We start from the raw sequence: 22,034 nt of genomic DNA on the forward strand, positions 1-22,034 counted from the left end.
ACAAAAAAATGAACACTGTAGTTAAAAAAAAAAAAAAACCACTATGGTAACTAGTAACCAATAATAGCCCTATCTCTAATCTTGAACCCAATGAAGCAGGTATTACTATTACATTTTATAGATGGGTAAATTCAAGCATAGAGAGAAGTTAATTAATGTGATCAAAGCCCTACTACTATAAGTGAAACACCTCAGTACCTGTCCTCTTTCAAGGCCTTTACTCTTAAACAGTACATGTACCATCTTCACATTGTTCAAAAGATAACATACCTCATTTACGTTAGCCTAAATATCTTCCATAATGTTTCATAGAATATAAGTTCTGCATTCAGTAAAAAATTATTTAAATATCAAAGCACATTTGAACATAAAAAAAGTATTAATAATCTAATCAAAAGACCTAGAAATGTGACATGTCTCCCTCTATTTATTACATGTCTCTCTGAATCTAATTTTAGCATATTTTAAATTTTGTATCTTAAAATCCTGATTTTCCTAACACCACATTCTTCTTCTTACATACAGAAACAAATAAGCCAGGAAAGACTCATTTTAATATTTAATGAAATAGATCACTCTTATTTAGATATATTAATCAGAGCAGTTAAAATACTTTTATTACACAAATCACTCTTTTCTTTGCCACGGGACCTTAATGAACGCAAAAAAGATCAAAAAGATTGAGAGAAAGGATTAAACAGAAAGAATGCTGCACAAAAGGTTTAATCAGACCGTGAAAGGTGACTGGTATTGTTAATAAAACATACTAATAGTTTTAATTTTACCTGACAGAAATAATTTTTTAAATGGTGAGAGTTACCAATATGGAAATGCCTAATGGATGAAAATTTTTGAAAAATTTTCTGGAATCATGGTTACCTGTGGCTCTGCAGGTAAGAGGTAAGAGGCACCACTCACATTCTTGTAATAACATAAGCCTTTTTTTTTGAAACTTGGCTCCAGAAATAAATAATAGCTAGGGTACAAGTTCTAGAGAAGATTGGCTTTGCTCAGCTCTGATTTATTTCTGATGCTTTAGGATCTTCACACTGACCTTGTGCTACAACTGAATGCAAGGCAAACTTTGGGGTTCATCTGCTGAATGGCGATATTCAAGTCAGAGGTGAAAAAAGAATCCACCAAATAAACACAGTAAGGACAGCAGAATGCAGGCAAACACAGCAAACAATGGGAGTGGGAAGGATAACCTGATTTTCCAGAATGCTACTCCTCATCCCTGTGTACTAAACAGGGCTAATCTGCTACCTTTACCATGCAGTATCCATATGTAAATAAAAGGGCTATAAAAATCAATTCTTTGAAAACTATATGATTAAAAGATATGATCTTCTTTAATCCAAATAGAATGTTTCATTAGAATCAGGAGAACAGCTTCCTTTAATAATAAAAACTTAAGTGATTTAAATTGTCAAATGGAGGCTTTGAGATGAATCTAGAAAATGAATGGCTAGCCACCATTTCTCTTTAAAAACAGGCATATTAACAATGTTTATTTTTTAAGTGATTAATAGTTGAGTATAAATTTCCTCTAATCTCTGACTACTGCAAGGTTTAAAAGGTACAGAAACACATTTTGGTTTCTTCTTGATATCTCGTGTTTTCTAATAATTCTGCAGCATTAGCATTATACAGATGCAGGTGTTATACCATTAAAAATGTCGAAGATCCTTGCCGCTAAAGTACAAGGAACTACTTCTAGGCAAGCAATTAAGAGCTTTAGGGGAAAAGGTGGACGAGCAGTAGTGGAGGCAGGGACGATGACGACGACGACCAGGTGCTCACTGTGTGCCAATTAATCAGAGCAGTTAAAATACTTTTATTACACAAATCACTCTTTCTGGGGAATTCGCTCATTTATAGCTTCTTCAAAACAATCCTAACAAGTACATACTATTATTATCCTACTTTTACAGATTGGGAAACTCAGGTACAGAAGTTACAGAACCCAGGCCATCTGACCCTAGAACATATGCTCTTAAGCTCCCACTTCATTTCCTTCAACCCTTCAAGATGGGATGCTTATTTTATACAAATGTAGGATTTATTTCATTTTTAAAACACATATACATGAAGATTTACCGTGTACATCTACACGTATGTTTGTGTGTGTGCATATACACAGCCTGTATGTATATGAACTAAAAATATTGTGTATGACTATTGTATATGAACTAAAAATATCTCTGGCAAAGTATTGAAAGGGAGCTCTGGCACCTGGGACTGGAACAGAAACAATGAAGGCTGAGGATATCCCTATCTGGGTCCCTAGCTCAATGAAGGTTTTCTAGGTCAGTGCAGGACAGTATAGTGATTTATTTGAACCAAATGGCCCAGAGAACAGAAATTAATCTCTAGATATCCTCTACTAACAGGTCTATTGAATGAAATAATTCCAACAGGCAACGAGAACTATGAGAAATTCTCTACGTATTACAGTAACCTACATTTTATGGAATTAAAAGAAAAAATCTGAAATGGCGTTAAGTATGTACATATATATAAACAAAGTACTAGTTAAAAACCTGAAGGACCATGCAGAAATTCTAAAAATTTTCAGTGTAAAAAATTCTGCCTCTCCGATTATTCTCAAATACTAAAAGCTTAAAAAAAAGTCATTTAAGATTTTTATAATTGAGGTAACTATACTATTATAGTCAAGGTTATAATATAATCTATATAACCAGAAACAGGTTTTACAGCAGTGACATGACACAAACTAATATATGGGAAATGACCATTAAACTGTAAAATAGTAAAAAAATAATGTTAATTTCTCCCATTTTAGTTAGTAGTTCATATGGTATTTTGCAGCACTCTAATAACCTAAGTTAAATATCTAAGTTGAAATGTTAATACTTCTGCTGAAGAAACCAACAGCATTTATTTTATCAAATGAAATGGTCCATACTTCACTTGAGAATATTTAAATATTACCTTTAAATTGTATAGGTTTATTTCTTAAGATAAATCTTGAATGCAATATTCTGTAGTTTTTTTTTTTTTTTTTTTAAAGATTTTATTTATTTATTTGACAGAGAGAGAGGCAGCGAGAGAGGGAACACAAGCAAGGGGAGTGTGAGAGGGAGAAGCAGGCTTCCCGCGGAGCAGGGAGCCCGATGCGGGGCTCGATCCCAGGACCCTGGGATCAGACCTGAGCCGAAGGCAGACGCTTAACGACTGAGCCACCCAGGCGCCCCTGCAATATTCTGTAGTTTAAATCTGTGATATTTACTTGATTATGGAGGCAATTTGCTTATACAAGGTCTAAGTTACTCATTTAAAACAAGTAAATGTCAAAGGAATTTCCCAAACATGTAATTTCCTTCTGACTCTTTCTTCTACCAGGATAGAAAAGAGAGGCAAACACAGTCGATGAAGAAAGCTAAACCCCACGTATGCTGAGGTTATCAGATGGTGGTAACACAGGGGAAAGAAAGGCACCCAACGCCTGCCCAAGTACTTACCGAGGGGCTGAAAAGAGCGAACAGGACTTGTGTCCCTGCTGCTCTCCCGACTGGCTTCCCGGCTGCACCCTTGACTCACACTTGGTCGAGGAATACGACTACTTCGGGCTGGTACCAGGCAACAGCAGCACAGAAAGGGAGGAAATAAAAGACAGAATTTGTATTTTTGATAGGTTAGTTTTATTTTTCTTTCTTAAAAACTGATCAATCTTTCTGAGGTTGAGAACAAATTACCCTGAAAAAGCATTACCAGGAATACAATTAAATTTGAATATAGTCATCTAGTTTGTATGAGATTACAAGGGTAAAATAGTATTCTACAAGCGTAAGAAGGCTGCCAACAAAAGGATTAAAATATAAATGAATTATACTTTCCAGGTAAGATACCTAATTCAATTTATAACCTATATTTCAATTTTCTTTGAATTCTGAGTTGTTTTCTTCTGGCTTCTAAGCACCCAACTGATGTCTGCCATGCTTTCCAATACCCAAGCCTGAAATACAAAAGAAGAGGTCCCAAGTCTCATAGAGAAAACCTTACCCACTGACAGTCTAGAGGGACTAGCCTCTCTGCTACAGCCCTGGCTCCGCGGTATCTTGCTTCTCTTCGGCGCTGAGGCTGAATTGACCAAGACTCTTTGAACACCAGAGCTCACAGTGGAGAGGGCTGTTGTGGTCAGAACTCTTCCTGGAGACCCCGACCGGCTGCCAGCTGAACACCAAACATACATACAAATGTTAAGATGTGAACTCTAAGAGAACTTGTTGAAAGGATAAAAATTCAAGAAATACATCTGAGAAAACTGGGATAGTATGGCAAGTTTGAGTTCAAAGGAAATGGATTGAGAAAGACATGTATAGTCATAACCTGGGAAAAAAAAAGTATGCTATATATACTAGGACTGAACAGTAAAAATCATGTAAAATCTATTTTCAGTTTTGAGGGGTATAGGACAACACTAATAGTATGTTTGTTTCAGAACACAAATAGTATATAAGATTTCAAAAAAAAATAACTTTTTTGACAGTACATTTCACATGGCTACAACTATGTATTAGAAAGCTATGTATTTGCAAGGAACAGAATTAGTCATTCCATTACTGCTATTTTTTGTTAAGAATATAATAAAAATTTTCTTCATGTTAAAATGGTTTGCTTTCTGAGATGCAAAATTATCTTGCTACTATGTATACTTGTAATTTTTACAAAATTACAATTTAAATGTTTATAAAATTGGGCCAGCTGAATAAGAAATTTGCTTTTTGCTATTTGCTATTTGCTTAAAAGCAAAGGGATCTTGGGTGGCCATGCCTAGGATGTAGATGTAGGGGTACTGAGAGTAGAAAAGAACTATGAGCAAATGTCAGAGAAGTCAGACCCTTTCCAAACTAGTGATTCTCAATCTTGGAAGGCAGAGGATATGTGGTCAGGGAAAAAGAGAGAGGGAGCCAGACAAAATCTCAGATTGGGGCAAGGGTTAAAGAAAAAAAAGTTAAGAAAGATGGTTTTAAACTAGAATTGCATGGGTTAACTTTTAAGGAAATGAGCTCCTTGTCAATCAGAATATTTTATGTCTGCATTGACTAGGAAAACAAACTAGATAACTCCAGAATATAATTTAACTCTACATTCCAAATAGTAGCATTATAGAAAAGTTAAACTTGCACTTAAATAAATGAAAGCAACTCTTCATGAAAGCAACCTTTCCCCTTTGTTGGGCATCACTTCTCTTAACCAACAGGGCAGTCACTGCTCACCTTGTATAATCTTACCCAATCATGCTTCATTTTCACAGAGCAAAAACTAAAGACTCAAACGCCAATGTGGTCAAGCAGGAGATGTTAATGAGGGAGGAGCACTGAGTGTAAGGCAGGGAGGGGTGACTTTTCAGTTCCAGCCAGCTGTATCTTGAGGTAATACCGGCCAGGTTTTAGGTTTTGTTTTGTTTTTTTTTAAATGAAAACTTTGAAATTTTCTCGTTTTTATCATGTTGTGTAGACCAAATAATAAATGAATGGAGGTAGGCTGGATGTGGTCCACGGGCTGCTGATCTGTGACCCTCACTAGTTTTCTTGGCATGGTCTTACTAAATACAAATTAAATTCATGCTTAATTCCTAAACTCTACCAGCACACAAAGTGAAAATTATCTTCCACTGGTTACAGCAATACTGTATAAAATAAAGCAGTACTTCCGAAATTAACAATTTGAGTAGAAGGAACTCTAAATTATTTCAGGGCAATTACTCAATTCTACTTTAAAACGATGGCTCGTTTGAATTGTTTCTTGATGTTTCAGGTGAAGAAATCTTCAAATCAGGTTTTTTTCAGTTATAACCTTAAGGATACCCACAAGGCACCTATTTTCTCCATGCAGTATCTAAACTAAACATACACACCAAAACATCCAAACACCCAACATGCCACAAACTCACAATGCAAGATAAGCCAATGGAGTATTTTATGGGAACACTTGCAACAATATAAAAAGTATAAATAATGAACTGAATGAACACATACACTATGGTATTCTGTTAAAACTAATATAAATTTAAGGGGTAAAGGTGTTGGTAGGAGACTAGAGAATTCCTTGAAATGTGGGTCTATTCAGCAGAGAGGAAACATGCAGTATAGAAGCAGAGTAATCACCCCACCTATTCTAGGTTAACTGTGTTTATCAGAACTATGCAAGCTCACTCTTTCTATATTTAAATTCATTCATACCCTCTCCTAGAAAATAAAATTGGCAGTGTTCATTCTGATGAAAAATTGGCAGTGTTCATTTTGCTTTCATCATTACCCTCTCTTCTCCACTGACTCCAAACCCCTATGGACAGTGTGATCATTCCAATGCCTATGACTCATTTTGGAATTATTTGTACTTAGAGAAAATATCAGGGCTCTTTCCCCAGCCAAGGACTACCTAGGCTAATTACTTAAAAGAAAACCACAGAGTTGATGAAAAGGGGCATGATGTACCTAGGGAATAGCATGCTACTAGAAAATACTCTAATTTGCAAAACTTGAAACTGGATACCTAATTTCTCTCGTGCTACCTAAAGTTTTCAAACTACCATTTTATACTTTTTATGTATTTTCAAGGCATTACTAAAACTCCTTTGTTTTTGAATGTCTAAACCTGTGGGATCGACTTGGATAATTTCAGCAATTCAAGGTTTTGGTAATAAAATAAAGACAGGCCAAAGATAATTGGCAATTTTTGCCCCAGTATGGCTACACAACAATGGAATTTTATGTTGAGAATTTCTGCTGAATAGAACCCATTCTAGATAATGAAAATAGGTGATCAAACAATAGATGCACACATAAAGTCTATAGATTCTTACCACCAATGGTATTAGCAGATTGTGATCCTGAACAAGTGTAAAGGCAGAATTAGGGTAAGGGTTATAATCCATGAAGAGGGAAGGAGCAGATTTAAAATGAATGGCAGATGGAAATAAGAAAGCTTTGGTCAGTTCTTAGAAAATAAAAAACCTTAAAGCAAAAAAAGCAAACTTTAAAAGAAAAATCCCTAAGCCATAGACGTCTGTAACAAAAGCAGTACATTTAGTAGCTTTTACAGCTGAAATCAGACACTCATGTACAAAGCAGATGAAATGAAGTTGCAAAAGTAAATATAAATTCTTCAGCTTTTCTTCTACTAATAGCCTATAATCTAAATAATTAAATGTTTAACTTTTTATTATTTAAACATTTAATTTAAAACTACAGGTAAAGAAGAACTACAACATCTTGTAGCTGAAGAAAGCTTACATGAAAAAGCTACAAATCTTTTTTTTTTTAAGATGCACAGAAAAAAAAACAAACAAAAAACGGCAGGGGGTTGGGGTGAGGAGACCGAGTTTCTGACAGGCTGTACAGCCATTTGTACACAACCAGTCACTACCAACAATAACAAAAGACACCATCCTTATGTAAATATAAATCTGGAAGTATCTCCATTGGGTCTGCTTTTATTTATTTTGATTAGTCATCAGAACACACCTGCTTTGACCCAAGGGATTTTTTTCCCCCTAAATGGTAATATAAAAATTTGGAAAGATCATGCAAACTCTAATGAATTACTTCACAACAAAGTGAAGACAGAGGTCATAGCAATATTTCTGTGCAAATCTGTTGTAAAGAAACTTGCATCAAATCGTACAGGGCCACAATTTCCTTTTTCAAAAGAATCTGGAATGGAATATACAGTCATTCAAATAAATAAGCAAGCAAACAAACAAAAACTTCTTCAATATGATTTAAAACCTAAGTGATTTTATAGTGAGAAAGTCTTCTGATTTTAAAATCCTACCAGGTCTAAAAAACCTATTATTATGTTCCCATACTTCAGGAGAGGATTTGAAGTATTGTAGACTGGGTTTCAAAGTGAAAAATCAAATATAAAAAAATTATTCTAAATCTTACTGATCAGTAATTACAATATACCTAAAAGGGAAGTCCTTAGGTAATATATTAGAAAACCATACACAAAGCACTTTGAATCTTTGTCACAAGTTCTGTCTTGGTATTACTTTAGAAAAGAACTAAATAAAATAGCTCACATCAAATTAAAGTTTATCCTTAAGATAATGGATAGAGACAGTTTTGGGTTGCTATCTTTATTCTTCTTTATGCTTTAAATTTCCTATCATTATTTATTTCTTTGTTTCCTGAAGGCCATAAACGTAACAAGGTACAAAAGTATACAACAGGAGTTTAAAATTCAGTTGACATTAGGTTAATAACAACAAGGAGGACAATTTTATCAGCTGAAATATAGAGCGCCTACTCTGGGCCCAGGTATGTCTTAAAGTACATTAAATATATAACATTTAATGGAATAAAAATATAACATTTAATCCTCACTATAATCCTCTGAGATTATCCTCTTCATTTTATAGATAAATATACAGAAACACAGCAACTTTAAGTAAACTGGAAGAGCCATGATTCATATGTGGGTAATATGGCTCCAGAGTCCATGATCTAGATCAAATACTTCTGAGACTTTATTATACACAAATCACTTGGTGATCTTGTTAAAAAGACTGAATTCAGGACATCTATGGTGGCATGAAATTATGCATTTCTGACTAGCTCCCAGGTGATTCTGATGCTACATTTGGAGTAGCAAGGCTCTAAGCAACTACGCTACAACTGCTAATGACTGAGTTACTTAAAAAAATTACTCTAAAAATACAGAAAAAAAAATTTAAAAATACTGAAGATCAGGGGAAAATGCGATATGACCTATTCCTAATTTGGAATTTGGAAGAAGAGCCCTTACCCAGAGGGCATTTTCCATTTTTTTCTTATTTATAAATAATCCTCAATTTGCAAACCAATTTTACCAAGGATTTCCTTATTTTTAGGGCTCTTGTTGAATATTCCCACCATTTCTCTGCCTGGATTTTTTGACTCTGGAAAGAGGAGAAAAGGAGAACCTGCTGGCAGGACTTGTGTAATCACCACCTGGCCCCCTCCAAGCCCAGCCCTTTTCCCTGATTCCAAGATTTGGGAATCAAATTAAAAAACAGACAAATAGGACATCTATATCTTGATAAATCACCTAACGACTGTGGAAGACAGTTAAATATATTTCTTTTCAAAATAGCCAAGTATGTAGAATAACACCCAAATTACTTCCCTAGGGAAAAAAAAAACGCTGTTTTTAGAGCTAAGTGCTAATGAAAATCTCTTGATAAAGAAAGAATAGGAACAAACTCTTAAATTAATAATGCCATAAATGTATGGGTTACTATTCTGGAACATGTAGAAATGGATCATTCATTTTACCTAGACCTCAAAATTGTGCTTTTTAATAATTGTGCTTATGAGGAGCTCAGCTTCCAATGAAATAGTAAAAATATAAATCTTAAATTTAATAAGAAATATAATAGAACTGGTCATTTTATGTTTCCTCACTATGAATCAGTATACACCTGCCAAAAATGCTAACTGTATTCTAATAGATTTTGGGAGAGTATGAAGACACACATGTCTGTCCTTGAATAGTATTAGCTAGATGCAACCAGATTAGATGCTAACATATGGCAATTATTTTGCTTCTAAAAAGCACAATTTTCTACATTTGCAAGTTTCTGAGTAGACTGTGAAAACCTTAATGCTAAGAGATTTGTGCTACTTAAAATATCTCCATGCAAAACTTTGTACAGCAGATGAAGTTTTTTCTTTCTAAGTGGCGGATATCAATGATGCAGCCCTAGTAACACACCAAAGACAAGACAACACTCACTCAAAAAAATTCCAAAACATGCACAACAACTGATCCAAAACATTGAAAAAAAAAATACCTTCATTTTTGTCAGGTGATGATGAACCTAAAGTACAGAACAAGAACTCAGTATGTGGCTTGTCTTTTTTGAAGTTAGCTTTGTCTTTATCCACTGGTCAATCTCCTAATACAGTCATATACAAGCAACACACTTATCCTAGTGCATTACAAATGCAGGAAAACTCAGGCAATACGTACGCTGTGACTGAGACACCATTTTTGTTCGACTTCTTCCTCGAGAATCTGTCTTGGCATTTCCCATGCCAGCAAGTGGTGCTGAAAGCTTCGTTCTCACCCGGCCTAAGGAATAAAATTATTTACATAATTAAAGACATTTTTCTATAATGATATTTAGTAATGAGGAAAAAATCTCACTGTAATTTTCTAATTGGGTGTGCTTTTTAAGTACTGTTAAATTTTATAACAATGTAACCATCACTGACAGGTGATATTTCTCTTAAAAAATTTTAGCATACATACTGCTTTCTATGTGTTGCACCATTAAGCTAACTTTCCTTCAAGGGTAAAAATAAAGTCAAACTAAAAGATTTCCATTCTTAGTTTGATATTATTAGTCTAGTAGAGTCATAATTAACATAATTACGACAGGCATGATACTTATTTCTTAATTGGCAGTTCCAATTCTAAAATTTGTTTCCATAAAATTTAGTTTATTCTCAAATACAGTCTATAGTTTTAAATATCAGCCTAACCTTATTAGAAACAACAACCCAAATAATTCTTTTGACTGAAAATATACTTCTAAAAGGGATTTGCAGGAAGAGATAATATTAGCTAAATATTTAGTATTTTTATCCTGTGCTAAACATCAGATTACTACAGACAGATATGGACACATTTACTATTCTCTTCCCCCAACCAGTTTCATTTATAAAATGATTTGAGGAAATACCAATCACATAAGAGTTGGCACTTTTCTCAGCATACTCCCTTCTCCTTTACCACTGCCTCATCCCCCTCCACAAAACCAAGCCACATTTATTTTTAGAATTTTGAACCAAAGGAGATAATGTTTATCAAAGTACCTAAGTGTCATTAGTAAAAACAAAAATATATTACTAGTAGCTACTACGGTGTTCTCAAACAGTCTCAACCATATCAAATCAGAACCAATACTAAACATCATCATGAAGAAGGGCTCAGAATCCTGTTAAGTTAAAAGGTACAATTTGTGGGGCAATCATTATACTGCCTGGCCTGATATGGCTATATTAATTAGGAAAAAATAAATGAAAAGTAAGGAGAAATTACAAAATTAAGAAATGAGTGAGGGAAGATAAGAGAGTGATTAAAAACCGGGAATAAAACAGAAGCAAAACCAGAAGTCTAGTTGGTGAGTCTAGCATTCTCAATTCTTCAAGGCCCTTAATAAGCCCATAGTTCAGGCCTTTCACCCTTTTAGAGTCTGTTTAGAGTAGGATACAATGTTCTCCCAACTAAGAAGTAAAACAGAAAGACAAAATTATTATTTTTGAAATGGAAAATTTATCCAATATAACAAAGAAATTAGGATAACTATTCTGATACTATTGTTCTAAATTATAATGCTACAGTGCCAGAAACCATTTTTAGAGTACTCCAATTGATATGAAAAATATGAAATATTTCAACTATATCAGAGTAAGTATGAGACTAAAAATGTTAAATACACTTGGTTTTATATCACAAGAAAAGGTCATCTACGTAAAACTTAGGAGAAAAAGAAGTGTTTCAAAATCAGAGGTTTAATAAGACAGCCTTCAGGCAATATAAATTAAAAAACTAAATTTTTTTCCTTTCTACAAATTCAAAAGCAATAAACAGTTATTTTCTTAAAGGAAACTGGCTCAATAAAGTAGTCTATCTAGCAAGTTTTTTGTAATCCCAAATTCAATCATATATGCAATTCTCCACTGATTCTAAATCAAAGACACACTTAAAAGCGGCCTAAATCAATGTATTTAAACTCCCATGATAAAGCAATGGAGCATGTTCCCCCAAAGTATAAATGAATTAGCATAAATTAAAAAACAAAACCACAAAAATAAAGAAAAGCACTAATGATGCTACTGAAAAAACACTATTTACTAACTTTATACTAGATATTATTAAACATGTTAAGCAATTATGTTTTTCCAGCATGAGATGATCCAAGATACAAAGCAAAACTCCAGATGAAGAACTAAAGAAAAAAAATTCACATGTGTAATTAACACAACCAAACATAAAATGTAGAAGCTATCACAGCTGGCAAATTATATAGTTTTGCAAAAAAATTAGCCTATTTTAGTGTTTAATATTTAATTCCTACTAATGAAAATATTAACGTAGAGGTATTTGTGTTACTAACAAAATGTATAATTCTTACCATCTTCAGATGTTGCTCCTAAATAAGAGAAATAAAATAACAACATTTCAACAAATTCTGCCAATGCTGATATTAAGACCTATTTACACCTCCCACCCAAGACTAAAATGAAAGAGTGAAAAAAAATATCTTCTAGTCTTTGAGGTCATCTAATGACTCACAGCACAAGAAAAGGTTAAAACTAAACAAATGAAAATGGCAAAATTCCATAACACTTTTATCTGCTACATTTCATACTCAAAATTTGAAATGGTGAAGAAAATTATAGAAGTTAATCACTCAAGAAAGATGTAACCCTGTCATTACTCTCTCTGAAATGGAGGTTTTTACAGAATAAGAATACTTTCTGTGCATTTTCAAAAAGTTATCCATAAAAGAACTAGAAAAGCTAACTGACAAACATGGGAGTCAAATCCATGACGTAGGCCTCATTAACCCAGTATTTTCATTACAGCATTACAAAGACCTATCAATCCATCAGGTATTTACTCAACATTTACGTATGCTCCCTAAGATGTCAATGAAAAGTAGCAGAAATGAACAAATGAAAATATCACAACTCACTATACTAAAGGGCAATAACAGATATATTTCTGTATGTGTATATACAGATTTTTTTAAACATAGGATTGAACATCAGTGGGAGTAACACATCACGTGACACAGATGATTCTTCAAATAGGTTGATGTTTCTGACCCAAACAAGAAAAGATCTTAATCTGGAAAGTGAGAATAGTTTAAGGACAGATAATTTCAGTGTGAGAAGTGATACCATAAAGGGTTTAAAATACAGAAACTATCTTGTGGTGGGCTTTCATTTCATTCAATAATTTTTTTAACTTATTAAATATATTAAACATACAGAGGAACATAGAGACACTATGAATAACAGTCATGTACCCCACCCAAGATTAAATAAATCTCCCATTTCATCAGAATGGAAGATATGTCTGAGAGCTATGTAATAACTGACAGAAAAACATACAATTCTCCAACTTTCCTAGATCTCATACTAAGACTTACAAATTCAGTATCTTCTTACAAGTTCTTAAAAAAAAGCTCAAGTTCCTAGACAACATTATGGCATCTGATGAAGTGAAGGGAAAATGTAGATAATATGCCATGTAGTATTTGACAAATACCATACAGATAAAAAATACCACATTGATCCAAGCAACTATAGATAAACTACAATCACTTGAATACTGAAATTAAAACTTAAAGTTCAGTCCTGAATAAATGTTCATTAAAAACTTACTCTTAAAAAGACAGCATTGTAACTTGCATTTTGTTTTCACAAATAACCATATGAATCTGTAAAATATCTCATTTGTCTATCACAGTTAGTAAACTAAAGAGTTCTATCAAATGCCTTATGAGTTGCATTCTTCTGATTCTGATTCTATTTCAGAGACAGACTTAAGAAATCAAGAATATTTCTATGAGCTAAGGAAAAAAAATTAAGATAACTGATTTAACTCACAACAAACAGTAACCTAATATTTGAATAGACTAGGAAACCCAAAAATGGATATGCCTAACCCAAAATTTAGAGAATTACGTAGTCATTTTTACATTAAGATTGCTGCAAAATAAGCAGTCTATTTTCAAAAAGAGAATGAAGATATTATATAGAATCCAAGAGCTGTAAAAATCTGTAGAATTAGAAAAGCAAGGTCTTACCATCCATCTTGTCAGAAGTATCCTCTTTGATGAAAGAGCAAGCAAAGAACAGAGGAAAACTTAGTATATTAGAAAAAAAATGATTTTATAATCCCTAGAACATTATTTTTAAGACGACAGAATTCATAGCACAGACATGTATATGAAACTTGTTTTCAATTAAAACATACTAGGAGATTTAAACAAGATGAGGTTCCTTTGTGAGAAAAAGATACAAAAACAAAGAATCGCTAATGAGTTTGATTTTCACTCCCCTAGAGTGAGAAGTTACTAAAGCCCATATCCCAACTTGGGACCCTTGCCATCATCAGGCAGACCTCTCGCTTTGGTCTTCTGAGTTTCTTGAAATCAAACACTCATCATATCCCCATTCCCCATTCTCCCCATTCCCAAAGGAACTGGGAGAAAAAACCCAGTAGCAACTGTTTTAAGTAATGTACTAAGTTTAACATTGCAAGATTATAGTAAGAAAAGTCTCTAATGACTTCCAAATCTAATCTCACAAGCACAGATCTTTCTCCTAAGTTCCACTGCCATGCTATCTCGATGCCACTGTCTCTCTCTCTTTCTCATTATACTACTATGACTCAACACCTCCAGTCTGATGTCTCACTGGGACTTCCAAATTCTAAATGCATAAAATGCAACAAGATTTTCAGCTGCTCATCCTTCAGCAATCTACCACTAGACTGAGAGACTCTTTGAGTACAGAAGCATCTATTTCTGGATCTCCATTACCTAGTAGGATGCCTGGCAAAAACTAAGTGCTCATTAAGTGTTTGCTGAAAAACAATGGAACACTCCCTCTGATCCATAAACGTTCAGCCATGACAAGCAAGGCTCAAAGTAGAAGAAAGCAGAGTACATCAGTCACATGTGTATAAGAAAGCTGTCTGGAGGAGAGGGGGGAGTGGGGAGAGGGAGGAAGATAACAGAAGGAGAGAGGCAGAAGAGGGGGGTGGCTATCCAGTTGTTTCAGCACCATTTGTTGAAAAGAATTCTTTCCCCAATGAATGGTCTTGGCACCCTTGTGAAAAAATCAACTGATCATAAATATATGGGTTTATTTCTGGCCCCTCAACTCCATTTCATTGGTCTATATGTCTATCCTTATGCTAGTACCACACAGACTTGATTACTGTAGTGCTGAGTAAGTTTTGAAATTGGAAAGTGTGAGTCCACCAACTTTTTCAAGATTGTTCTTTCTCAAAATTGTTTCATCTACTTTGGATCCCTTGCATTTTCATACGGATTTTAGGATGTGTTTGTCAATTTCTATAAAAAGAGATCTGGACTTTTGACAGGGATTGCATTGAATCTATAGGTCAATTTGCGATCTTAACAATGTTAAGTCTTTATTTTTTTTAAAGATTTTAGAGAGAGAGAGAGTGAGCAAGTGTGGTGGGGGAGAGGGAGAGAGAGAATTTCAAGCAGAGTCCCTGCTGAGCACAGAACTCGAGGCGGGACTTGATCTCACGACCCGTGAGATCATGATCTGAACTGAAACTAAGAGTTGGATGCTCAATCGACTGAGCCACCCAGGTGCCCCCAGTAGTAAGTCTTTAAAGAACCTGGGTGTCTTTCCATTAATTTAGATTTTAACAATGTATTGTAGTTTTCGGTGAACAAGTGTGAAAATAATTATATATATATAAAATTTTTGCACTTGGTTCTCTGTCTCCTGGTTCCTGATACAGTGTTCCTAAGACCCTTATAATTTCCTAAATTATAAGAGCACTAGGAGTATCTTTTTTGTTCTATTTGGTCTTTGACCCTGGTACCTGACACAGATACCCTGACCTAAGACCCTTGTAATTTCCTGAATGATAGCAGTGTCTTTTGTTTTAATGAGGTGATTCCTGGTGGGCTCCTGGAGAGAATGGAGGCTGGTCACCAGAAAGATGAAAAGCCATGATTAGAAGCTTGGAATTTTTAGCCATTCTCCATCTTCTGGGAGAGGAAGAAAAGCTGAAGACTGAGTTAATGACTGATCATGCCCATGTGACGAAGCTTCCCTAAAAATCCCGAAAGTACAAGGTTCAGAGACTTTCCAGGTTGATAAATGTACCAGGAGGGTGGCACACTATAACTCCATGGGAACAAAAACTCTTGTGCTTAGGACCCTTCCAGACTTTGCCCCATGTATCTCTTCATCTGGCTGCCCATTCAAATCCTTTACAAGTCCTTTGTAATAAACCAGTAATCTAGTAAGTAGACTGTTTTCCTGAGTTTTGTGAGTCAATCTAGCAAATTAATTGAACCTCAGGAGGAGGTTATGGGAACCTCTGATTTATAGTCAGTTTGGTCAAAAGCACTGGTGACAACCTGGATTTGCAATTGATGTCTGAAGAGTGGGGTTGGGGGCAGGCACGGGCAGTCTTATAGGACTGAGCCCTTAATCTGTGAGGTCTGTGCTGTCAGAACTGAAGTGAAATGTAGGACACCCAGCTGGTGTAGGAGAACTGGTTGGTGTGGAAAACCAACAAATCTGGTGTCAGCAGTATTATGAGTCTAAGAGTAAAGAAGAAACACAGGAGTGGTTTTTCCTAAAGAAGTTTTACACTTCCTTTGTTGTATTAATTCCTAAGCATTTTGTTATTTTTGATGCTATTATAAATTGGTATCATTTTCTTACTTTATTTTCAAATTGTTTATTGCTAGCATTTAGAAATACAATTGATTTTTAAATATTGATCTTGTACTCTGCTGCCTTGCTGAACTCATTACTAAGCTCTGAAAGTTTTTTTGTGGGTTCCTTAGGATTTTCTCTATATAAGGTCATGTTTTCTGCAAATACAGACAGTTTTACTTTTCTTCCAATCTAGATACATCTCATTTCTTTTGCTTGCCCTAATGACCTGGCTAGAACCTCCATGGTAATGTTGTTAGGAAGCGCAAGAGATGGGTTAGCCTGGTGATGGGTATTAAAGAGGGCACGTACTGCATGGAGCACTGGGTGTTATATGCAAACAATGAATCATGGAACGCTACATCAACAACTAATGATGTAATGTATGGTGATTAACATAATAAAAAAAAAGAAAAGAAAAAAAAAGATTTTAAAAGTCCAACCACGCCAAAAAAATAAAAAATAAAGAGTGGACATCCTTATCTTATTGTTGATCTTGGGAGAAAGCATCCACTCTTTCACATGAAGTATGATGTTAGCTATGGATTTTTCATAGATGGTCTTTATCAGGTTCACAAATTTCCCTTCTATTCCTAGTTTGTTGACTATTTTTTTAATCAGGAAAAGGTGTTGGGCTTTGTCAGATGCCTTTTCTGCATCTACTGAAATAATTACGTGGTTTTTGTCCTTTATTCTATTAATAAAGTGTATTTAGTTGGTTCATTTTCATATACTGAAATAACATTGCATTCCTAGCAAAGTAATGTCTCTAATACAGAAAAGTTTTATGAAAATTAAAAGCACTAAACAACCCACTGTTGACATCTTTGTTAATATCTTTGTCTAGTGTATGTATATTTATCTATGTATAATTTTATACAAAATGATGAAATTATCACATTGTTTGATAGTATCATTTGATCTTTGTTGAAAATATTATTTGTTAATGGCTGCACAGTATTTATAAGAACATACCATAATTCAATCATACCCCCTCTGTTACATATCAAGGTTGACTTTAATAACATCTATTATTAAAAATGTGATGAATATTCTTTTTTATTTCTTGGCATAATTATCTATAAACACTGGATTACTGGATCTAAATTCTGAACATTTAGGGGCACCAGGGTGGCTCAGTCGGTTAAGCATCCAACTCTTTTTTTTGTTTTTTAATTTTATTTTATTGTTATGTTAGTCACCATACATTACATCATTAGTTTTTGATGTAGTGTTCCATGATTCATTGTTTGTGTATAACACTCAGTGCTCCATACAATACGTGCCCTCCTTAATACCCATCACTGGGCTAACCCATCCCCCAACCCTCCCCTCTAAAACCCTCAGTTTGTTTCTCAGAGTCCATAGTCTCTCATGGTTCTTCCCCCCCTCTGAATTCCCCCCTCTTCATTTTTCCCTTCCTACTACCTTCTACTTCTTTTAACATATAATGTATTATTTGTTTCAGAGGTACAGGTCTGTGATTCATCAGTCTTACACAATTCACAGCACTCACCATAGCACATACACTCCCCAATGTCCATCACCCAGCCACCCCATCCTCCCACCCCCCACCACTCCAGGAACCCTCAGTTTGTTTCCTGAGATGGAAGAGTCTCTTATGGTTTTTCTCCCTCTCTGGTTTCGTCATTTCATTTTTTCCTCCCTTCCCCTATGATCCTGTCTTGTTTCTCAAATTCCTCGTATCAGTGAGATCATATGATACTTGTCTTTCTCTGATGGACTTATTTCACTTAGCATAATACCCTCTAGTTCCATCCACGTTGTTGCAAATGGCAAGATTTTTTTTTGATGGCTGCATAATATTCCATTGTATCTATATACCACATCTTATCCATTCATCTGTTGATGGACATCTTGGCTCTTTCCATAGTTTGGCTATTGTGGACATTGCTGCTATAAACATCGGGGTGCATGTGCCCCTTCGGATCCCTACATTTGTATCTTTGGGGTAAATACCCAGCAGTGCAATTTAAGCATCCGATTCTTGATTTTGGCTCAGGTCATGATCTCAGGGTTGTGTGAGCCCTGCAATGGAGTCTGCGCTGGGTGTAGAATCTGCTTAAGATTCTCTCTCCCCTTCCCTGTGTCCCTCCCCAACCCTGCTCATGCTTGCACTCTCTAAAAAAATTAAAAAAAAAAAAAAGAAAAGAATTCTGAACATTTAAAAAGCTTCATGAGTTCAATAACATTGTATGGTGACTATACTTATTGTGGTGAGCACTGAGTAATGTATAGAATTGTTGAATCAATACGTGGTACCTGTGAAACTAGTATAATTGTAGTAAATTACAATGTAGTAGTAAATTACAATGTAGTAGTAAAATTGACTGTATGTCAGTTTTATTTCAATAATAAAAAAAGAAGAAAAGCTTTATGGGTCTTACTAAATTGCCACTTAGAAAAAGTGTTCCATGTTTAATTCACATCAGCACTTTTTAACTACATTCTTTATCAGCAGTAGGCACTAAGCCTAACTTTTTTGTTATATTTACAGCTCTTTCAATTTGCACTTGTTTGATTCCAGCTAAGATTCAACACTTGTTCTGGTGTTCTGGGGGGACAATTTTGATATACATAAATATTTTTCTATAAAAATAAGCTCATCTGTTTTTCATACTTATTTTTTTTTTTTAAAGATTTTATTTATTTATTTGATAGACAGCGAGAGAGGGAACACAAGCAGGGGGAGTAGGAGAGGGAGGAGGAGGCTTCCCGCAGAGCAGGGAGCCCGATGCGGGGCTTGATCCAGGGACCCGGAGATCATGACCTGAGCCGAAGGCAGACGCTTAACGAATGAGCCACCCAGGCGCCCATTTTTCATAGACTTATAAAACTTGCTGACATTTTAGCTTTTTTGGTAGTATGTGAAAAAACGTTTTCCCCTTTAAGTTTTCAGCCACTTGATTTTATATTTTCACACTTAATATTTAAATCAGAGGGACTTTTCCCTTGTGGCTTTTTGGCATTTATGTTTAGAAATTCCTTCCCCAACCTGAGATTAGATGAATACACAACTACTTGGTTTCATCAAGTTGCTTTTCAACTCGTTAGTCATCTGGAATAAATTTTTATATGGTGTGAAAAATGGTTCTAACTTAATTTTATACCAAACTGTAAACCATGTGTCTAAACACCTTTTACTGAATTATTTATCCTTTCCTCACCCAATGTAGTTGTGCCAACTTTATCATGTACAACAGTTCATCCCAATATCTCTGCACTTCCTACTGTGTTCCAATGATCTGCCTGCCTAGTGTTCTACCCAAAAGAAAGAAAAATGAAGCACAAAACAGAGATAAGCAATATGAATAACTAGCCTCAAATTTTTAACGTTGATAAACACAGGGATGCCTGGCTCGTTCAGTTGAAGAGCACGCAGCTCTTGATCCTGGGGTCATAAATTCAAGCCCCACGCTGGGTGTAGAGATTACTTAAATAGAGAGAAAGATAGATAGATAGACGAAAAAAATTTATAATAAAGTCGATAAACATAAATTATTATTATTACTATTATCCCAAATAGCTCTGGGAATACATGTTTAAACTTTGATTTTAATTAAGCTTTGCATTTTTCCCAGATCCCCAAAAGGCTTTAACTTCTTGGTAAGGAAACAGAAGCTGGATACAAGGCCAATGCCCTTCCCAACTCCCTTAGTAACCAGTAATTGAGTGTGGCAATAGTGCAGAACTATGAAAATTCTACAGGCAAACATGGAATCAAGAACTGTCCCTCTGATCAAGATGATTAGCAGGATAACAATGGAAAAAGTAGAAACAAGGTAGTTTAAATACTTAGAATTGTGTTCTAAGTATAGATTCATATTATAACATATGGACTATCCTTTACTAGCAAGAATGAAATAGAAATGATTAAGATATCACCATCGTCCTGACTTCACTGAGACCAGGGAGCAAACAATGTACAATACCCCATACTTAGCTGTCTTACCTAGTGATGCATAGGAACCTGGATTCAGGGCACCTGCACCTAACCGCCCACTTCGTGCAGACTGCCCGGCAGCATGATGTGCCTTAGCACCAGCAGCAGCATTCACATCAATGTCACTTCGTGAACGCTGCAGGCTTCCTGGAAGGGAACTGGCTTTGCTGCTGCCTGCTGATACTATGGGAAACAAAGCATAGGTAACCTATGTTATTTAAATCACTGCAAACAGCATGAAAATTATATAAACCTGAAACCATCACGAGCTAATCCATGATGACAAATGGTCAAAAAGGAAGCAGGGTACAAACGAACACTAGAAAGTACTTTATAGTATTTTAAAGTAAGAATGCTTCCGTTTCAACCCTGTTACAACTACATCTTCTTGGACAATTTTCTCAACATTTCTCCGCCTCACTTTCCTCTTCCATAAAATGGGAAAAAAGCACCTATCCTTTGTAAAGTTCATACAACCGTTTTGTAGATGAAGAGATGATGTTCATGACTGATTCATGAAAATGAAGCACTGTATGATAAATAAATGGCAGCACTGTTATTTTTTTTACTATCAGAAAAATGCAAGGAGAACTATTCCAGGATACGGTTATTCAGAAAATAATGCAGATTCTACCACTCTTAGGCAACGCACATTAAGTCATTAAATTTCTGGTCTTTAGTTTTTCAGTTTTATAAAGAGTTTTATAAACTCTGAGTTATGATCCATGACTAGGCGAAATCAACAGAGTGGGTCATGACCAGCACTGTAAAGAACTGAAACAAGAGAAAACAGAGTGCATCAGTAAGGGTAAGCGGTGCTTCAGAGAACTTGGATTATGCTGTATACTATGTAATATGTATATATGTTGTATACATTACATTGTACATATTATGTGTAGTGTATGTATATAGTATACAAACACAGCTACAACGTATATATATGTGGTATTAGGTTTCTATGTAAAATATGCTATGACTCTTGCTTAGAAAGGCAGTTTACCTCTTCCAGCCACAGTTGATGGGTTTGCTGTAGACCATTTGGAAGAAAAAGGGCGACTGCAAGGTAATAAGAAAGACTTTTAGTAAGAAGATGTAATTTATTACTCCTCTCAAAACAATTAATGAAATACTACTGAGTTTTCTGAACAGTTTACTTCTAAATTTTAATTTTCCTTTTACAAATCATTTTAGAACAGTCGTTGTCACATATCAGTGGTATCTCAGTTAGCCGTGAAGCAAAAATGAAATAACTAGCGATGAACAGACTGTAAGCTCTACAAAGAGAGGCAACCAGCTTGCTATTGTTCACTCTGGTCCTCAGCACCCATTACAGTGCTCACCATAGAGGATACAATAAAGCACACTCCAACACTTGTATTCCAAGATGTTTTCCTTAGAAGGAGAGAGAGAGAGTTATCACTAGCACACAGGGAATTCAGCATGACCAAAGCCTCTTTCACCTACGCCATAATGGCTGTGGCCACTGGCAATTCATGCAGTTATTATGTAGGTTATCAGACCACCTATAGCAGTGCTACCGAGCGTTACTGCATGGCGTAAGAGAAATGAAGCTAAGAACTACTGCTGAGGATAACATGATTAGA

The 22,034-nt window shown here is 35.1% G+C and overlaps 1 protein-coding gene across 50 annotated transcripts in view; it reads right to left on the reverse strand.

Moving 5' to 3' along the window:
* CLASP2 (cytoplasmic linker associated protein 2) overlaps window positions 1–22,034 on the reverse strand; it is a 182,613-nt gene that overhangs the window by 58,993 nt on the left and 101,586 nt on the right. For 23 of the 50 annotated variants that reach the window (XM_078073981.1, XM_078073977.1, XM_078073992.1 and 20 more), the window contains 7 exons: window positions 21,431–21,486; window positions 20,440–20,613; window positions 13,838–13,861; window positions 12,155–12,172; window positions 9,985–10,086; window positions 4,027–4,197; window positions 3,486–3,593 (listed from right to left, as the gene is read on the reverse strand). In XM_078073981.1, the coding sequence (XP_077930107.1) occupies window positions 3,486–3,593; window positions 4,027–4,197; window positions 9,985–10,086; window positions 12,155–12,172; window positions 13,838–13,861; window positions 20,440–20,613; window positions 21,431–21,486 (653 nt within the window). Of the gene's footprint in view, window positions 1–3,485; window positions 3,594–4,026; window positions 4,198–6,832; window positions 6,860–9,805; window positions 9,833–9,984; window positions 10,087–12,154; window positions 12,173–13,837; window positions 13,862–20,439; window positions 20,614–21,430; window positions 21,487–22,034 lie in introns of all 50 variants that reach the window. The other 27 variants (XM_078073999.1, XM_078073972.1, XM_078073982.1 and 24 more) reach the window with 6 other exon arrangements.

Source organism: Halichoerus grypus, chromosome 1 (genome assembly GCF_964656455.1).
Source record: "Halichoerus grypus chromosome 1, mHalGry1.hap1.1, whole genome shotgun sequence".
Classification (NCBI taxonomy): Eukaryota; Metazoa; Chordata; class Mammalia; order Carnivora; family Phocidae; genus Halichoerus; species Halichoerus grypus.